Below are 18,658 nucleotides of genomic sequence, written 5' to 3'. Positions count from 1 at the left end.
TCTCATGTATATAGAGCCGCTAACACGCACCTGACGCTAACTTTTCTGTAAGTGCATCTTCAAATAAGGAAGGCGGAAAACTGATCTGATTCAAAATAACTGATCCGTTTCCACCATCCATGGACAAGTTACGCATCATCGAAAGTGAAAGACCTTTGAACTTTATCATCTCAACCACGTCAATGGATATCTCTGTACAATCATACAAAATCAAAAGTGCAAATCAATTAAACAGTCTTCAAATTTGTGATTTCTGTGATTTGTGACATAACGAGGAAGCTTCATATTCGTTTAGCATGTTTCTTCGTTTTGAGACGTGAAAGGAAAGAGTTACATAGATCCCCACGAGAGTGTTGATTGAAAAACGTTTTTAAGTTAAAAACACATAATAACGCAAGATTTAGCCTTGTTCAGTACTGTCATCCAGCAGAGGGGGGCTTATATCCGGGGGAGCTTATAATCGGATGTAATTTGTTGTTTCCAGGTAGATGAACCTACAACCGGGGGGCTTATAAGCGGGGGGGGGGGGGCTTTTAACCGAAATTTTACGGTATCTTTCAAATCCTTTTATGCAGCTTCTTTGCTCAACTAACGAAGGTGGAAAAAGGTAAAAATAATAGACAACTCCGCTATGCAATACATTCTCCAACTCGCCGTGGCTCAAGTCCAAGTTTCATGGGAAAACTACCTCATAAAGTACGAATCTGTGCGAAACGTTTATAAAGTCTTACCTTAAAACATAAAATAAGACCAATATGAAAACAAACAGAGTAAGACAACCTTGTGAATCACTAACAATACATGCCAAAATACATTTGCATCCACCCGCAAAGTATGTTCTGTATGATTCAATTCTTACCAACATGGAAAGTTTTGACTCTCATGCTAAGATTGCGAAACTTGTCTGGGTCGGTAATGGCGTTATTCAGCATGTCTTGAAGCTGTTGGCTAGCAGCAGTTGCAGTACTATCCTCTAAAGCGGCCATCATCTCTGTGGCCTTGAGAGCAATCTAGAAACAAGGAACTTATGTTACCCGGTAGTTTTCTTGCAAAGTACATATCAAAAACGTAAAAGGAGCAAAAGTGTCGCATAAATGTCGTATTAAATGAGTTAGGTAGTTGTTGTAGCCAACTAGAGTAATAGAATCAAATCGAAAAATAGTTTATCTACCTTATCCATGCCATTCCAGGCCTGTCTATTTTCTGTGTGGAGCAGATTACTTACTGTGCCACCCATATTCTGTAACATAATCAGTCAGTAGTTAAATACAAAAAAAAAAAAATATATAACAACTAAAATAAGCCGACGAAAAGATGATCGTTAAAAATCCTTTTGTGCACACACATATAATAACATATAATGTAAGTGGGAAAATTCATTAAATCAATCAGAATTCTTACCTCCAGAAAATCAGTTAGCTCTTCTTTAGTAATGTTCTTCATTGTGCCGGTGGCCCGTTGATTCAAAGTATTCATGATATCTACTGCAGCAAATATATCTCCTGAATAAATCTTATCAATTTTGGGGTCCAGAATATCTCGCAATTCCTTTGCAATGTAAAGCAAATCTGAGAAGCTGACATCTCCGTTTAGCAATCTTTCAAGCTGTCGAGATAGAACGAGGAGAAAGGAATTTGAATTGAATATTTTTTTAGGTAAAACGCTGACGTTTCATGAGTCCAAAACCCTCGTCCAAGTTATAACTTTGAAACCAAGTAATAGTTTAAAATACTCTAAAAACTAGAATTATTGATCTAAACAGGCGATCCGCTGTGTTATTCTTGCATGGAGACCGTTGTCTGGCCTTTTGAGCCCTTTCGAAGCAATTATAATAATAATGACGCAATAACAATAATGATAGTTAATAATAATTAAATAATAAAAATCACAAAAGCACTTATTTGGCGCAAATTTAAGCTACGTTTTTAATCGCGCCTAACATTGACGTCAATTAGAAGTCTAAGAAGTCGTTGTAACTTGCCTTTTTCTCGAGTTCATACATGGCTTTTGTTAGGCACCTAGTGAGATCAGGTACACCCCACACTCCTTTACTGACACCACTGTAGCAGGTCCTCTGTGCGTCACCTGATTACAACATATAAAATATGATCATGAGTACATTTACCCGAGGACGCAATCGAAAAAAAGGTAACGTCCGTTCTTAGAGTTTCACAGAAGTAGTCTTCTTGCCCTGCCAAATCTTAGTTTTCAGGAGCATAAAGGAAAAAGGAAAAATTAGCAGTCATTGATGCATGCAATCTGTTATAAAAAACAATGTTTTCCGTGTCTCTTGTCGCCCTGTAAAAGAATGACTGACTTTAAAATGGCTTTAATCTATTCACAAACCAAGTGATAAATAAGTTATTTATTAATTCAGGTAGACGTACCTGTATTGTGCCTAACCAACACAAACGCTGTGCACCTAAATTAATTTTTATTTTATATTATTTAGTTTGCATCTCACCGTCATGTAATGATAACATTGTTCCATATAATCTGGATAAAACTTACCACCACTGAGGCGATCCTGAGGACAATCCTTAATGTCTGTGCTGCTCGCTACAGTATGACTCCATAAGATGTCTTGACGCCATTCAGAAGAACAATAGGCAAAGTCACCCTCAGATGCTGCAATCATGGAATAAGACATGAATTTACATGGCAGCTTACTTAGATTAATCCACAGTGTTTTTTCATAGTTTACCTCGGCATTGTTTTCTGTCGCTGTGAAGAAGAAAACCTCTGTTACAGGAGCAATGATAGCTTCCATCTGGGCTGTTGGTGCACACGTGCTGACAGCCGCCATTGTTGACAGCGCACTCATCCAGATCTGGCAACGACAGGAATTGATAAAGAAGAACATATATTATCATATGACCCGTACGGACCCGCGCGCAATTTCCTTGGAAAACCATATGAAAAAAAGTCCCGTATGAGGGCCGTACGCCTCACTCTAGCAGGGCCGGAAAAAGCCGTACGGCCCTACTAGAAAAGCGTACGGCCCCGCTACTGCCGAAATCCGGAACCAGTTGATTCCACAGCTTTGAATTCAGATGAGCAATAGTTAAGATTTTTCTAAAAAGCAAACTGATGTCCAACATGTTTATTAAAACTTAAGATGGTTTCCGCACAATTTTCGAGCAATATAGGCAAAAATAAAGTTACCAAAAAGACCTCTTAGCATGGCAACAGTTTTAGTACAGCTAACAACAACCTGCCAAAAATTTAGCACTCAAGCTGACCCCGCGAGAAAAAAATGGATTTGAAGTTGTCTTTATTTCAGTTAAAACGGACGTTTTGCGCCGGTTCAAAACAAAATGGCGCGCGTTTTATACTTTTATTCGAGGTTTGACTTTAATTTTCTCGAGAATGCTTTAGAATTTAATTGCGGGGTCACTAAGACAAATGAATTTTAATGAGATCTTTTAAATAGTATACAAAATGTTGCCGTGCAATGAGTGGATTTTTGGTACTTAATTTTCGCACTCATTGCTCGAACTTTCAGCGGAATCCGTCTTAACTATCTAGAAAACAATGTAGTTTGCAGACGCAAAAAATAAAAAAAAAACGTGTTTAAACTCGGCAAATGATTAAGAAATACTCCGGACAACAACAATAAAATCGAAATAAAAGCCGTTTCAAAAAAAAAAACATAATCGGACAAAGACGCATCCTGGTTTGTAGTCATGATAAACATTGAAGAAAAAATGCAAATGCGAAGTAAACATAAATTTCTCTTTTCTCAGGCTGCGGAAATTTTAAATCACAATAAACAAATTGCGAGTACCTGTTTGCGACTAACCTGATCAATGACACAGTTTTCCGCTTGTTTTCACGAAGCATTTTAAGCACAATTTGGACATCAACTGTAATGCAGAGCTTAACATCGTCGATGAACTAACGAATGCAAGGATTAAGCAGCAACAGCAGACGTTCATGAATCTACGACCCGTGGTAAACAAACCAATTTGAAGCCGAAGGGAAACGAAGCGAAGCAAAATCCTGAATTGCTAGTACAATCCCTTTCCAAGTCTTCATGTAGTTGATAGATTATGGTCTAGTGTTGTTTTTAACATCCAAAATCCTTCTTGGAGGAAAATTAATTAATCCTCTCGTTCAAACCAATTGTGAATTTCGGCAGAAGAAACGTCGCTAAGTTGTTCAATCAGGTTAAACTCAGTCTTCGCTGAGACGAGCATGACTAGCCGAAACGTCGTGCAAACTCTTTGTTGTAGTCTTTCACAAACGTTTCCTTTGAAATTTCTACTAACTGCATTCCTGTACGAGGAATTTAGTCGGATTTAAATCTCCTTGGATTGGAGCTTAACTCGGCGATTTGGTTGACAATTTTGAAGTTTTAAAACTTTGCACGCACATCGCAGTTCAAATGCACTTTACTGGCTTCCCAAACAAATTATACGAGCTACCATTGGCTTTTCAAAATGCGCGCGAAATGGGCCGCCGCGTCTGCATCCACGAAAGAAAAAACAATAAAAAAATTCAGTGGTCATATGATAAAATGCTTATTGACTGAGTTAGGTCGGGCCGGACGGGAAAATATTTGGCTCTCGGTCAGGACGCACGGACCTCGCTGCGCTCGGTCCGTACGTCCTGACCTCGAGCCAAATATTTTCCCGTCCGGCCCTCCCACTCAGTCAATAAGTACATATTACGTTATATCTTGCTCTCTGTTAGTTACAACAGTCATCTTTCGTCGTGTTCTTTTTATGCTATTAGTCTAACGACTGACTCACCGATGCATTCTTTTCCGTCACCAATGTATCCTCTTGTGCAAACACATTCAAAGGAAGAACCGTTTCGTTTACAATAGGCGTGCTCAGAACACTTTAATGGACAGTCAATTCTCTCTGCAACGAGAAAAGGTTATTTAAGCATGGATAAAAAGAATTTCTAGTTGGTACCCTTCCTTCTAAGTTGCCGGAGTTTCTCCCTGGTCCAAAATTCAACATACCAACTACTTGTATGACATCATAACCGTCCATCTCTATAGCTAAGTGGCGAAGTCTCCCTCTCTTTACAGCCAAGTTAAGAGGTCTGATCGGTAGTACTCCATCAGAGTTAAACACCATCCAGAACTCCGTCAACACAATTCCATCTCTAGAATAGAAAAATTCTTTTCAAATAATAACGAATTCCATGGACAAGAGAAGGCATCAAGAATTTTTTTAAGGGGCTTTGTCACTGATTTTGACAGATTTTGAACAGCCAAACCTAAAAATAATGGTCCATTTTTATTAGCAATTGCTTTATAAGAGCACTGAAACTGTTAACACGCGTCTTTGTCTGTGGATGGCTGGGATAAAAATGGATTTGTTAATTTATTGATTTATCTATTTATCAATTTATTTAGCCATACCTGTTATGAAGGCAGGTAACGTACGTCCTTAATAACGTCGGATCGTTTCTGTAGACGTACTTCACCTTAAAGAGGTATAATGCAGTTCGTTGGTCAACAGTTGTTTTGACATTTCAGTAAAAGGCGGCGAAGGCCAAAATAAAAGAAGACGGTGGTAATGTAAGAAAAGGAAGAGGATAGTAGAAACACTGTATTGAGTGAAACTTCTCGAAAACCAGCCCTTTATTTTAAAATGTGTCGGCCGGCTTGTAGCCAGAAAAATGGAATAAACAGATACCACGAAGACCGAGTAACCGACTACATTATTGCTGAATTTTATGCTTTTTCTTGCGAAGGAAAGGCAGAGGACTGAAGCAAATACATAAAATTCATTCGAGAGGAGCGTTCCTTAAAGAAAAGCCATGTAACTCCTTGACTTGTGGTATGGCTAGCTGTCTTCTGATTTTCAGACTGAAGAAAAAACTTATGGTGTTGCCTGCATTTATATTTATTTTTAAATCAAATAACTTTAGATAATAAAATGAAATAAATACCCCTTGTTCTATCTCCAAGGCAAGGTTCTGGAATTGTGACGAGTTAGACATACGGTATTCCTCACGCCATCTACTTAATGGGAGCTTTAAGTCGATCATGTAAACCAGATCCAGCGCTAAAAATACACCTGTGGTTAGTAGCTGAAATGACATTTCAAGTTTGTTGGCTTAAGACAAAAATTAAGAAAAGTTATTCCAAAACAAAAGGTATGTTAACTTACAAACGCAATGAGATCCGTTTCCTTTGGAGCCCAGTGTGCAAGTACAGAGAAAGAAAGGCATCAGGTTTGTACAAACACCGTACAACTCGTGACAGTTGTGTGTCTCCTCTTCACATTCGTTTATGTCTGAACAATGAAAAAAAATAGGTACTGAAATATGTAAATAAATAAGTAAAAAAAATGAATAAATAAATAGATATTATTATTAAATAAAGAAATAAATGTTATTAAATAACTAAATAAATAAATAAAGAAATAATAAAGAAACAGTTATTAACAGTGTTATAAGAATTAAACGCTGACACACTAGGTGTAATATTGCACGCCATATTACATGTAACACTCTTTATATTGGAAACATGTCTGGGAACATGTGGGTGGCTATCCTACTAAATTATACTTATATCTGATACTCATTGATAAAAGGACAGAAAGAAGTATTAACGTTCTTTAATATCCAATAGTCCAAGCTGGAAACACGGGGTCTGGCAGTTATAAAATACACTCAGTCCTTATAAAAGCAAGATCCTAAACTAACGTGAATACATACAGATGTTCTATATTTGAGGGTAAGATACGTCTTGGTAAATTGTATCATACAGTACCCTACTTAAACCAAATAAACGTTACTACTGAGGGTCTGAAAACAGACAGTCGCAGCTTTAAATTCTCAGTATGCAACCATTATATGTATGAAGCATGACTGCATGTATGAGTGTGTCGTACCCCAGCAGTCGGAGCCATTGTAGCGGTATCCTGGCTGACAAGTGCAATTGAAGCTGCTATATGTGTTGTTACACATAGACGATCCGTTACAGTCGTGCGTCCCAGTTAAGCACTCGTCCAAATCTTTAACAAGATAGCAATTAAATAGTTATTGTTTGAAGAACAGTAAGAAAATACTTGTTGAAATGCGCGCCCTGATAGTCAAAGCGCCTAAGGTTCTTAAATAATAAAACAGTTTTTCTTTCAACCAAATCAACCAAAAATGATTTTTCCTAATAGAACACAAAAAACTCAACCTTCCCACTGCAGACAATCATCTAAAGACCTAGTAATACGGGCAACATTTTCTTTCAACTTGTATTGCAACATTGTTGCATTGCAAGTCGTAAAGTTCAACTTTGTGCAACATATTGCCGCAACTTGCAAAACGGAGGTAATACGCGCAACAGCACTTTAGAGTTAACAGTTTTCAATTGTTTTAACCGTAAGGAACGTTTTTTGTTTATCAATTATAAAGTGTCTAGTATATTACAATTGATTAAATACACATTGAGAGTTACTTCATAAAACCAAATCAATCAAGACCGGTGGTAGTTCAAAGGGACGGTTCAAATAGATAGATAATTGTTGTTTCAAATGCTTTAAAACTTCTACAAATAAATCATGTTCCTTTTTTCTACTTCCTTTAGAAGGTGTCAACAACCAGATAATGCAATTCGTTGTCATTTAACGTTCATTTAGAATACTTATACTACGCTGATAATGTAGCAATGTCAAATGGTTATGGCTGTTGTTGTTGATGTTATCGTTTTAATCAAACACAGTGTCATTATCTTGTTTACACGGAGACTTAAACGTCGGTTACCTTCACAATATGTTCCATTTCCAACGAAGCCATGAGTGCAGTTGCAATCAAAAGAACCGTTGGTGTTTGTACATTCAGCGACATCATGGCAGTTATGGGTGCCGATAAGGCATTCATTGATATCTGAAATAACATTATATAATACATGTACATTGACTGAAATACTATGATCAAATTCAGAGAAAGAAGCAATACAAACACTTAAGGATCTGGTTATACAGTCAATCAGTGCTCGTGTAACAATATAATCAATGAAAACACTATTCAAAGCCGGTCAATTGCATTGTAGTTAATTATGCGTGCAAGTCAAAAGTCCTTAGAAATGGCATGTTTTCCATAGTTTTGTCTCTCCCATTGGTGAAGCAGTATTGTATTAACTGCTTCCCGGAAGGCACACCACATTTCTAGGTCTTTCGTCGGCCAGTAACACACTACGACTTCATTTGAAGTACCGCGACCCACTCTCCCTTCCTCCCTTACCGATATGTGTTCGGTGCAGTAAACCGAACAACGGAGCGTTTAGATTGTCTTCGGGCCTTTTTTTCTCCTGTACCTTACACATACGCTGTTGTCTTTTCCAGAAGGCCCGAGGAAAAATCTCCCGCGCCACCAGCGGACACTCATCAGAGTATCACTCCCCATATCTTTACCCAAGAACAATGATCGCAGGGGTGGTATTCATTCCGTCGTTGTTTTGAATAGACCTATAGCGATTCTTAGTAATATCAGACATTGTAATATCAGTAATATCACCATTGTGCCGCATTCTTTTCGATTCGAAAGATAAACCCGTGACCAGAAGCGATGTAATTGCTAGGATCTTTTTTATCCCTCTTTTATGTTAAAACGTAATTAACTATTCATTCTCAATTTGAAGCCAATGGAAAGCTAGATTCATAAAATTGATAAAATGAAAATATTAAGACATTACATTGAACATTTTCTAACCTGAGCAACGAAAACCATCACCAGAAAATCCCGGAGAACAAGTACAATAAAAAGATCCTTTATTGTTGAAACAGGACGCGCCCCAGCTGCAGTTGTGTGTTTCTGTTTCACATTCATCAATATCTGGAAAATAAGGGTCATTAAAACACACTTGGTGGACACATTGCTGCTCTAGTGGTTCGAAGGACCGGCTGCCTAATTTACGCGTGACTTAAGAGAGCTTCCGGCAATTTCGTGTGACCCTTTGACTTTCCTTTTTGGGTTTTGTGGGAGATCAATACTTCTTTACATTGTTTTCCTATGGGACTCAGGTCAGCGCTATGGCCTGCCGCGGATACAATTCAGTGTCTTTTTTGTGCACGCATGGTTTCGATGTCCTAAATTATTTAGATGATTTTCAGGGGGTCGAGACTCCTGACACGCTGTCGTGCCTTCCGTTTTCACAGTCATTGTTACTTATCTCGGACTTGTCGAATCTCACGAAGGCCTGCCCGCCTTCTACGACGATGACATCTTAGAGTGCAATTTGATACTGTGGGCATGACGATATCAGTTACCCCAGAAAGGGTGCGGAACTATCACTTCTTCTTACACTTGGCTACACAGAGCACCACCAAGCGGGAGCTTCAATCTCTTTTGGGGCTCTCATTTGTTTCAATGTGTTCGACAAGCAGAATTTTTCTTTGCGCTTGCTTGATCTTCTCCGGGTCCGTGAGCAAATCATCATCACGTGAACGTTACTAGCGAGTGCCCAAGATCTCAGTGGTGCAGAGTTCCTTCCACAGTTTGCGTCTCCATCATTTTCGTCATGTTGGTCTTCTCCACGAGGTCTTCGCCACACGCTTGTCTCACGGGTTGCGGCGGGTGCAGTGGTAGCGATTTTTCACAGGAGTTTCCCCTGATGTTCTTGTTCGGTTCCCGTTTTCCACCATCTAATGTTTACGATCTTGTGCCGTACGCTTGTGGGGCTCGCTTGGGCCTGCCCTCACTGTATTTTCGATTGGCCGTGTTCATGCTAAATTCTGGTAAACACGGGACGCCCTTCTTAAAGCTTTTACGCATATTTGGCTGGTGTCTTCTACTCATGAGTTTCTCCCGGTGCACTTACCGGAGTTGGATAGGGTGGCCGATTTGTTGTCCGTTGGCACCTTATCCTAATTTTCTCTCTCAGTTCATCTCAATCGCTACGTCTATCCAGTATCAAACTAGTCGATTACGCCTTATTTCTGACGAGTCTTTCTATTCTTTCCTTTCAACACTCCTTCAACTTACCCCTCCATCTCCCAACACATCTCATCTCACTCATCGTCCAGTGGACTTTTCGTTTTGCTTGTACTTTAGTTTCAACCTGTTCCTCGACTCTCGAGTCCTTATTTTTTCAGTTTTGTCGCTCCCTTACTCCTCATCTATTTTCATTAGTGGGGTGAGGTTGTTACACCTTATACAGGGTTCTGTCCTTTTTGACTCTTTATTCGCCTAACTTTAAGGTATTCCGCTGCTAACATCCCCTAACAGCTCCGCCTATTACCACCGAATTATTATTCATTTTTCTTTGTTCTTGGGTCCAGGGAAGTTCATTTCTCTCATCTTTCCTGTTCACATTTTTCTTGTTTGCTCGAGTTTCTATTTTACCCCGTCTGCATCTCATTTATGTCCAAACATTTGTGTAGGGGCGATATTTTTACCGCCGAGGGTGGGCTTCTAGTTTTGTTATACAGACTATTCAGTGTAATGACGCCGTTTATGCTACCCCTGGTACCTATTCAGGGGAGTCTGCTGTGTCCTGTAACTATGTTTCATCGCCTAGTCCAGCACCTTCTCCCCCCTCCTTTTTCTTTCCTCTGGGCTTCCTCTCTTTCTCATCATTTTCGCCTTTCTTCGTTCTGTTGCTTGGCCGGGGTCACCCATCCTTCCCTTTATCGTCACTCTTTTCGTAGAGGGGCGGCATCATTTCCTTCAGTTGTGGTGTCCCGGGGCTGATTCGTGTTCGGGGACTGGTCATCCGCATATTCTTCTCTTTCTTCCCGATTTAGTGGCCTCCGATTTCGCATTACCTGTTAGTTGGTCATTTCGTGTCTCTCCCCACACCTTTTTCCTTTCTTTGGTTCGTTGGTGGGCGAGTTTATTAGCTACTTTTTCTTCTCTTTCCGGCATTTTGTCGTTTTTATATCACAATCTTCATACCCAAAAAGGAGCTGTGTTGTAATTGTGATTTCTAGTAATGGTAATTCTACGGCCTTGAGCATCATTTTTTTTTTTCACCTTCTCTTACACTTTTTTTCTTTTCCTTTTCATGTTCGATTTTTCTTTCCCTTCCCACCCGCCCATTCTTATCTTCTGGTGGGCTTTCTACTTTTTCTTCTCTTGTCCGCATTTTTCGGTTTTTATCCTCTTCCATACCCAAGATGTCTTGTGTTGAATGCAGAATTAAATTTTTTATAGTCGATAGGGTTTCTCATCTGTAGCTCCTGATAGCAATATTTGCATGACCACCAATCTAGATCAATCTGAGAGTCTATCAAAGTAGTCTGTACGGTGTTTCCCGGTAACTCGAACTCAAGGAAACGAAAAAAGTTTAGTTAGCGGGGTTTTCGTTACAGTAAATACTAAAACTAGGTCAAGGGAAGTAGAAGTTAGTTCGAGTTACGGGGTTGTTTTTTTTTATTTATTTTTTTTTTATTGAAATGCAACAATACATACAGAAAAGCGATTACAGTACACGATTAACACTACTTACAGTACTTAGACTACTACAGTCTTTACAATACCTAATACAACTTACAAAACACTACTTACTACTAGCAATTACAATAACACTACAGGGCAAAGAGAAAGAAGAAGGCATATAAAATGCCATAATAGAAGAGACATTGTACCTTTGATTATTAAAATAAGGAAAAGCATGTGATTCACTTATTAGTACCTATTTCCTACTGGATTAAGTAAAGTAATAGAAAGGAACACGGACGAACGAATAAACATACCTATATGTTCCCAATTCCATTTTTTATTTTCCACTTTTTTTTCTTTTCACTTTTGGTGAATTCGTGGTACATTTCCTTTTTTTACTACCTTTTGCTAGAGCAGTAGTTGATAGTGCAGATTGGATTGTCTCCTCCCCCAAACAGTAGCATTTGATAGTTTTCTTTACAGTACATACGTTTTCTACCATTTCTTCTTTCAATGTGTTTTTGTCGCTCAATTTTCTCTGGGAGAGTGACGAAGCTCAGTTTCGATCTTTTCTATTCTATAGGTTTGTCAGCGTCTTGGGCGTTTGTATTCTATTTACTTTCATCACGTAGGCAGCGTCCATTATTCCTCTATGGTAGGTTCAGTCTTCTCCATTTATTTTACTTATTCTGCGTTAACTTTTGTTCTATCATTTTTTTATACTATTGTACAGGGCATCAGGGTGGATTGGGTGGCTATCCACCCCCTTGATCCACCAAAAATAAAAATAAAGGCATTCCCTCCACCTCTCATATCCCCTTCAACGGCTTCCTAGAGATTTTCTTGACATGTGTTTATTTTGAGTTCCTTTTACTTTCATTTTTACCTTGCTAGTTCTCTTCATTTACTCTTTTTTTCGGTTTCTTACCTTTTTTCGCATCACATTCCATCCCAATTCCCCCACTTCGCTAATTTCTACCACGTGGGTGACACGCATATCTTTCTTTCATTTTCGTGGCTGTCATTTCTTTCATTTATACTCTATTTTTTTCTCCTCATATTGAGAATTTTTCCAACTTATCCAGTGTTTTAATACTTTTCAGCTGTATCTCTCTCCGGATCACGTCTACCTCAACTTTTCAAATATTCTCGGGGGCATCCCCCAACCCCACTAGGATGGACCTATCCTCCATATTGTCCTCAACCCAAAATATTTCCTCCCATTTTCAAAAACTCCTAAAACCTCCCCCTCCCTCATAAACAAATTGGGGCTTAAACAATATATAAACAAAAATATTGGTAAACACCACCCCCCGTTGAAAATCCTATCCGCCCCTGATTTATTCCTTTGGCCTGTAATTTTTTTTGGTGCACTTCACATTTTTTCTTCATCTTAATTATCGAGACTTACCGCCGTTTCCGTAAAACTTAGGGGCGAGGATCTTCCACTTTTCTTTTACGTGGGTGTTTGTGTCTACCGAGAAGATTTTACTGTTATTCCTTTTGTGAACCATTTTTTAAAACTGGCTTTTCTTTTTTATAAGGGAGAATGTGTCAAAAAAATCTTTATTTATTTCAGGCTCATACTTCTCCCAAATACTATTTTCTTTTAACATCGAGGTTTTTCGCTTTCTCTCGCTGGGTTGAAAAAATTTTGGCACTTTTTCTAGGCTATTGTTCTCCTTAAATTTTTATCCAGGTGTCTTAATTTATAATATGTCAATCATTTTTACCACCATTACCAAATCGTTTATCATAACTTTTCCTTATTTTCCCTTTACCTAGTTATAATTTTATTTCCTTATACTTTGTTTAGCAAGGGGAGAGAGTAAATAACCAGTTGGGAGACTACTATCTTATACGGTGATTTTACCTAACAAGGTGAGCCTCGGTATTTCCAACATCCAATTTCCTAACTTTCTCAATTTTTCCTGTATTTAAGTATTCGTCTGTGTCCATACCCTAGGTTTTCACCTTTTTTTTGCCTTTTCCTTTCCTGGTACACTTTCTCATCTTCCCGTCCATACTTCTTTTTTGAGTCTCTCGGCGCCATCGCAACTCTTTATTACTGTTACAATCCCAAATGTTCGGATCGAATCGTTCCTGTGTAAATATCACTCAAAACGACTCGTACGACACGCACATATTTCATAAAAACACCATCACGCAGTGTCCCACGCATTCTTTCTCTCTTTCCTTGGGACGTCTTTTTTTTTTTTTCTCTTCTACAACGTCTTTATTTCCGCATCGCTTTTTTTTTTTTTACTTTTTTTCTTCTATTTTTACTTTTGGTGTGTCGCTCTTCTTCCTGTGTTTGCTCGTCTATTCCGTTCTCTCTTATTTCGTGCACCTTTTTCTTCCTCTACAACTAGTCTTTTCTTTTTTCTTCTTTTGACTTGTCTTCCTTTCTTTTGTCACCTCTTTCCATTTTTCTCTTACGGACGGAGTATTTTTTTTTGGCTTTTATCTTCTTCCTTTCCCTCTCTAGCTTGATCTTTTATTCTTTTAGCTTCCCGTCTCCTCCGTCCCCCTTCTTGCTGCAAGACTGCTGTTCTCGCTCAGATGAGAGAGTTCTGCCCGTCATTATGTTTTCTCGCTACTACTTATTTATTTCCTCTCTTACGTTCCCTTTTTTTTTTTTTTTCCGTGGCTATCTCCGTTTTTTGACGTGGGCGCCTTCTACACCTCTTTATCTAAAATCGCTCCCGTTTAGCACAGCTTTCAGTATTGTTATATAAATTTTTACCCTTATGGCGAAGCACCAACCGAAGGTTCTTAGGTGTCATATATGAAGGACCATTCAAGAGAATCAAACCTTTTCGAGTCTTGGTAGCCCGGATGTTCTTTTCTTGGTATTGGTGATGCAATCGATAAGCCGAATATTTTCACCTATAAATCTGCCTTTTAAAAATCCTGTTTGATCGTGGTTAATAAGGTTTGGGGAACGTGTTTATTCGATTTGCGTGATTTTGCGGTTTATAGTATTGGAGAGTATAGGCCGCCAATTTTTGAGGAAGTAAGTTCCGCGTCCTTTTTTGGGATAAGTTTTATGACCCTCGCCTTTGTGAGACTGAGAGGCAACCAGAGTCAAACGCAATTGGGCCGGATCAAAACGGGGCGATATCTATCCAAAAGACTTTGTATTCAGCGGGAAGTCCATCAGTGCCTGGTGTTTTGTCGGATTCTTTCTTGTGCTTCTCTTATTTTCCTTCGCAGGAGTTTGTTCTTCTTGTCGGTGGTGTTACTTTGGCGAACACTTGATTGGCAGTCTGGGATGGCGTGACAGGTTTCTATATTGTACTCGGCTAAAATATCTTTATCCGTGGTTACAAAGTAGCTGTCATTAACTTTTATTGACTTATTGTTCCATGTTTACGTGCCTCTTTTCGAGATTTAGGAATATTTTGAATTCTTTTCGCCCTCGTTGTACCTAGCGACTTTGATCTATGTGCGCCTTTAGTACGATACTCATGATTTTTTCTAGTTTTCTTTAAGGTGGTAATTCTTTCTGCGACGTGTGATATGAGGGGTTGTTATTTTCTGTTATCAGTTGATTTTCTAACAAGGCGATTTCACTTTCTATCTTCCTCTTGTCTCTTTGTAGTTGCGTTTTTGTACGCGGCGTAGGATATTGTTTTTTCTCGCACTTTTAGTTTAATCATTTCCCAAAGAAGAGCTGGATTCACCGTTGTGTCCGTCCTTTTTGGTTCACGGTGCTTTTAATTGTTGTTTTGATTTCTTCTTTCTGATTTCGGGGTGTTCAACTTCCAGCCTTTTCCCCTGGGGTTAGTGTAGGTAGTTGGGTGATCGTCTAGCAGGAGCAATGTCTGCTGGTACTCGCTTTTCGTTATGCGCGCCGGTTCGCCTATTCTTCCTCTCCGTTCTCAATCGGTAATTTTCGAAGTCTCATATTTTATTTTTTTTTCTGGCAGGCCGCCCTTTTTTCTTTTTCGTTTAACTTCCATTTTTCTTCTGTTGTTATTTGTCGTCTTCTTGTGCGTAGTGTTAGCCACAGTAGATTCTTTCCTCAGCAACGTATCACATATGATGCGACCATTCGGATCTGTAAAAACCCTTTGATTTGAGTTAAAGTTGTTATAGAATGCCAACACCCGCTTTTTGCTGCTGCAGCAGCTGAAAAGCGCTTTGTAGCCCCACTCGTTAGCCCATATTTCCGAAGTGTCTTCAGACAATAACCTCTTGCAGCTATATTAGATTGCTTTTTCTCTTTCAACCAATTAAAACTTCTCTTCTTTTTGTTTTTTCCCCTGTAGGGCTTCTTTTTTGTGTGTACTTTTATAAACGGTCTCTTATATGTTATTTGTAGTTTTCTATCCCCTGAGACAGAAACAAAACGTAAGAATAAACTATTCGGCTTTGTTTGGGCATGATTGCTTGCTACCGTGAGAGGCTAGAAAAATTGTAGCTCTATCTGACGTTTGAGCTGCCGCCGCCTGATTAAAGTGAAACTTTTTGGCAGTAACTATGAAAATTAAATTCATCCCAAGCGAAGTCGAACTACAGTTATTTAAACAGTAAACTTTTGACCGTGGGCCACTTACCTCTAATATACAGTTTATCCGGTTGAGATTGGCTAATGAGGCAGCAACTCCTGTTTCCTGGCTTCTTTAAAGGCTTCCATCTGTGTTTTCGACGGATATCTCCTGAGGGAGGTCTCTAACATCTGATCTGTTTCTTTAAGTCGGTGTCCTAAGAAAGATCTGTTACAATCCTTGTATCGGAGGAAACGCGCCAGGATGGGCCGTGGTTTCCATCCTTGGATTTCCGATGCGATGCACGCGCTGGATTTCCACCTTCTTGCATCCCGATAACCAGGTCTTCTTCGAGGAAGGTTCGGAGAACGTCTTCTGTGTCTTCGGCCCAATCAACCGCCTGATTTATGTTTGTGAATTTTATGTTTTCACGGCGGGAATAGATTCTAGTGGATTCTTTTCTCGACCTCTTTGATCATTCCTCGTTTTTCTGACTTTTTCCGCCACTCCCCTACTTCGATTGTCGCCTTCTTCCTCCTTCCATTTTTCTTTTCCTGTAGTTATCTCCTTTTTCTCTTTCTGTTTCGTGTTCTTTTTCTTCTCGTTTCTTCTTTTCCCCTCTTCGTTTTATTGCTATTCTGGTCGCTCCCTCTTTTCTCTTCTCTTCTTCGGCGGGTCTTTTCTTTGTTCGGGGTGCCGTTTACTTTTTCCGTTTCCTTTTTCCCTTTCGTGCGACGGTGCCGTCTTACGCCGCCATTACTCACCCAACAACCGTTTCACCGTCATTCCTCTTCTGTTCTTCTATCTCCTCGCCTCTATGCGGGTGACTTCGTTCACCGTTGTCTTATGTCCTTTTCTTTTTTAATCTCCTCCAAGCTAACTAGCTTACCCAACTACTCCATCTCATCCCTTCCTCTCCTTTTTGCAGTTGGCATCTCTACATTTTTCCACACTTCATTCTTTCCTGTTTTACTTCCTACTTATTTCTTCTTTTTTAAGAATTTTCTTTTCTTTTTCTTCTCCTTCCCCTCCCGCAATTTTTTTAAATTTTTTTTATTCTTACTTTTTTCATCTTCCGTGGTATGATTTTTTCTCTATCTTTTTTTACATATCTTTCGACTTTTTTCTTTTTATCTTTCCTCTCTCCTATCTTATTTTTTTCTGTTTCTACTGGCTTCCTTATCTTTTTTTCTGCTGACTATTCCTTTTCTCCTTATATCCTATCTTTCTGCTGACTATGATTTTCACGTCACTTATTCGTATACTTATTTCTTTTCCAATCTGTATGGTTTCTTTCTTCCTTGCTTTCCTTCTTTTTTCTTCGTGCTCTTCGTCCATCCTCGCTCTTTTCTTCTCTCTTTTTGAGGTTTCTTTTGTGCTACACCAGGTCCTTTTACTGCATCGACTGTGAGGCTCTTTCTTTTTTTTTCTTTCTCCCCTTCACGCTATTTTTCCTCCCGGCTTCCCTCACTCCAATCTAACCACCTCCATCTGCCCTATCGGTGCAGTAGTCCCTTTGTGTTGACAGTGGCTCCCGTACATTCGTTTTCCATTACCATCTTTTCTTCGCTCTTTTTTTATTTTTTCTTTTGGTCCTTTTCTTTCTCTCTTTCCTCTCCTCTCCCGACCCTCCTAGATCCTTATCTTATTCGCTCGGTTCAATTCTTTCTGCGTTCTCTTTTTTTTTTCTCTCTTCCCCTCCTTCCATCCCTATCCTCATTCCTTTTGGTCAGCTCCTTCTTCCTTCCTGTTACTTATTTTTTCTTCTTTTCTATCTGTGCCTTATTTTCTTCCTTTCTTTCTTTCTTTCGCGCCTTTCGCTTCGGTTCTTCCCGTCCCCCTCCCGTGCATCTCTCTGCGGCATTTTCCTTCGCGGCGTCCTTCCAAAACTACGGCTCCTGAACTCGCGCAGGACGTGACAGACTGGGACTTGCCGGGGAACGGGCGGCGCCAGGCGAACATCTACTGGAACGTTTTTGAATCTGGGGGGTGGGGGGGGGCATAGTGCCATCAGTTGTTTCCGACCCGCTACTTGTTTTACGACAGCTTACTGAACTTACAACAACAAATAGGACAGGGAGTATTAGTGCCTATGAGTAAAAAAAATTGCTGTATATTTTAGGATTTTCAGATGGTGGCGTTTTTCTTTTCTTTTTTTTCTTTTTGGCTGCTGGGTGATGCCTGTTCACTTTTTCTTCTTCCCCCCTCTTCCGCCGCTTTTCTTTTTTTTTCCATTTCAAATGTCTACTTGGGTGGGCTTCCCCTCGTCCCACGGGGGTGTGTGGACTGGTGCTGTCGCTCTTGGGTCTCTTGTCTTTTCTTCTTTTGACTTTTGCGTGATCATTTTCCTTTTCTCAATAAAGCTCGCTTCTTTTTTTTTCGTCTTCTCATCTTTTCTTCACTTTCGAGCCATTGTCAACTCCAATGTCGCAGCTCCATCATCAGTAACTTGGGCTCATTCATTCTCTGTTGCTTCCTCTTTTCCACTTCTCAGTCGCGCGTTGGGGTGGATACACCATGTCATGTGGATCATTCACAAGTGCCGCGGACTGGTTTTGTTTGTGGCGTGGTGAGGTTGTGTAGAAGGTAAGTGTGATCTCAACATTTTTCCGCGTCTGTGGTCTGAGCACTTCTGAGATGGAAGATTTCGGTGGATCGGCGGGGCGATCTTCATACTTTGTTGCGCAACAGAGAAGGGGTGTGGGGAAGACATGCGGGTGTTTGTTTGCTTCGTTCTTGTCGGAATAGTGTGTCAGTGGTCACTCAGGTCTTCCTCTTTTATTTTTTGTTTATTCGCGGCTGGACGCAGGGAGCATGCATCGCCC

At 39.7% G+C, this 18,658-nt stretch overlaps 1 protein-coding gene across 1 annotated transcript in view; it reads right to left on the bottom strand.

Annotated features, from left to right (window-relative positions):
• The window catches only part of LOC144655039 (uncharacterized), a 127,074-nt gene that overhangs the window by 19,567 nt on the left and 88,849 nt on the right, over positions 1-18,658 (bottom strand). The window contains 16 exon segments of the mRNA XM_078515258.1: positions 31-192; positions 860-1,010; positions 1,172-1,240; positions 1,402-1,663; positions 1,786-1,814; positions 1,982-2,085; positions 2,512-2,628; positions 2,705-2,830; positions 4,755-4,868; positions 4,973-5,118; positions 5,378-5,442; positions 5,911-6,026; positions 6,132-6,257; positions 6,858-6,980; positions 7,723-7,845; positions 8,671-8,793. Of these exon segments, the coding sequence (XP_078371384.1) occupies positions 31-192; positions 860-1,010; positions 1,172-1,240; positions 1,402-1,663; positions 1,786-1,814; positions 1,982-2,085; positions 2,512-2,628; positions 2,705-2,830; positions 4,755-4,868; positions 4,973-5,118; positions 5,378-5,442; positions 5,911-6,026; positions 6,132-6,257; positions 6,858-6,980; positions 7,723-7,845; positions 8,671-8,793 (1,956 nt within the window).

This window comes from Oculina patagonica, chromosome 5 (genome assembly GCF_052425735.1).
Source record: "Oculina patagonica isolate OP01 chromosome 5, crgOcupat, whole genome shotgun sequence".
Classification (NCBI taxonomy): domain Eukaryota; kingdom Metazoa; phylum Cnidaria; class Anthozoa; order Scleractinia; family Oculinidae; genus Oculina; species Oculina patagonica.
This window is presented reverse-complemented; position numbering and strand designations above follow the sequence as displayed.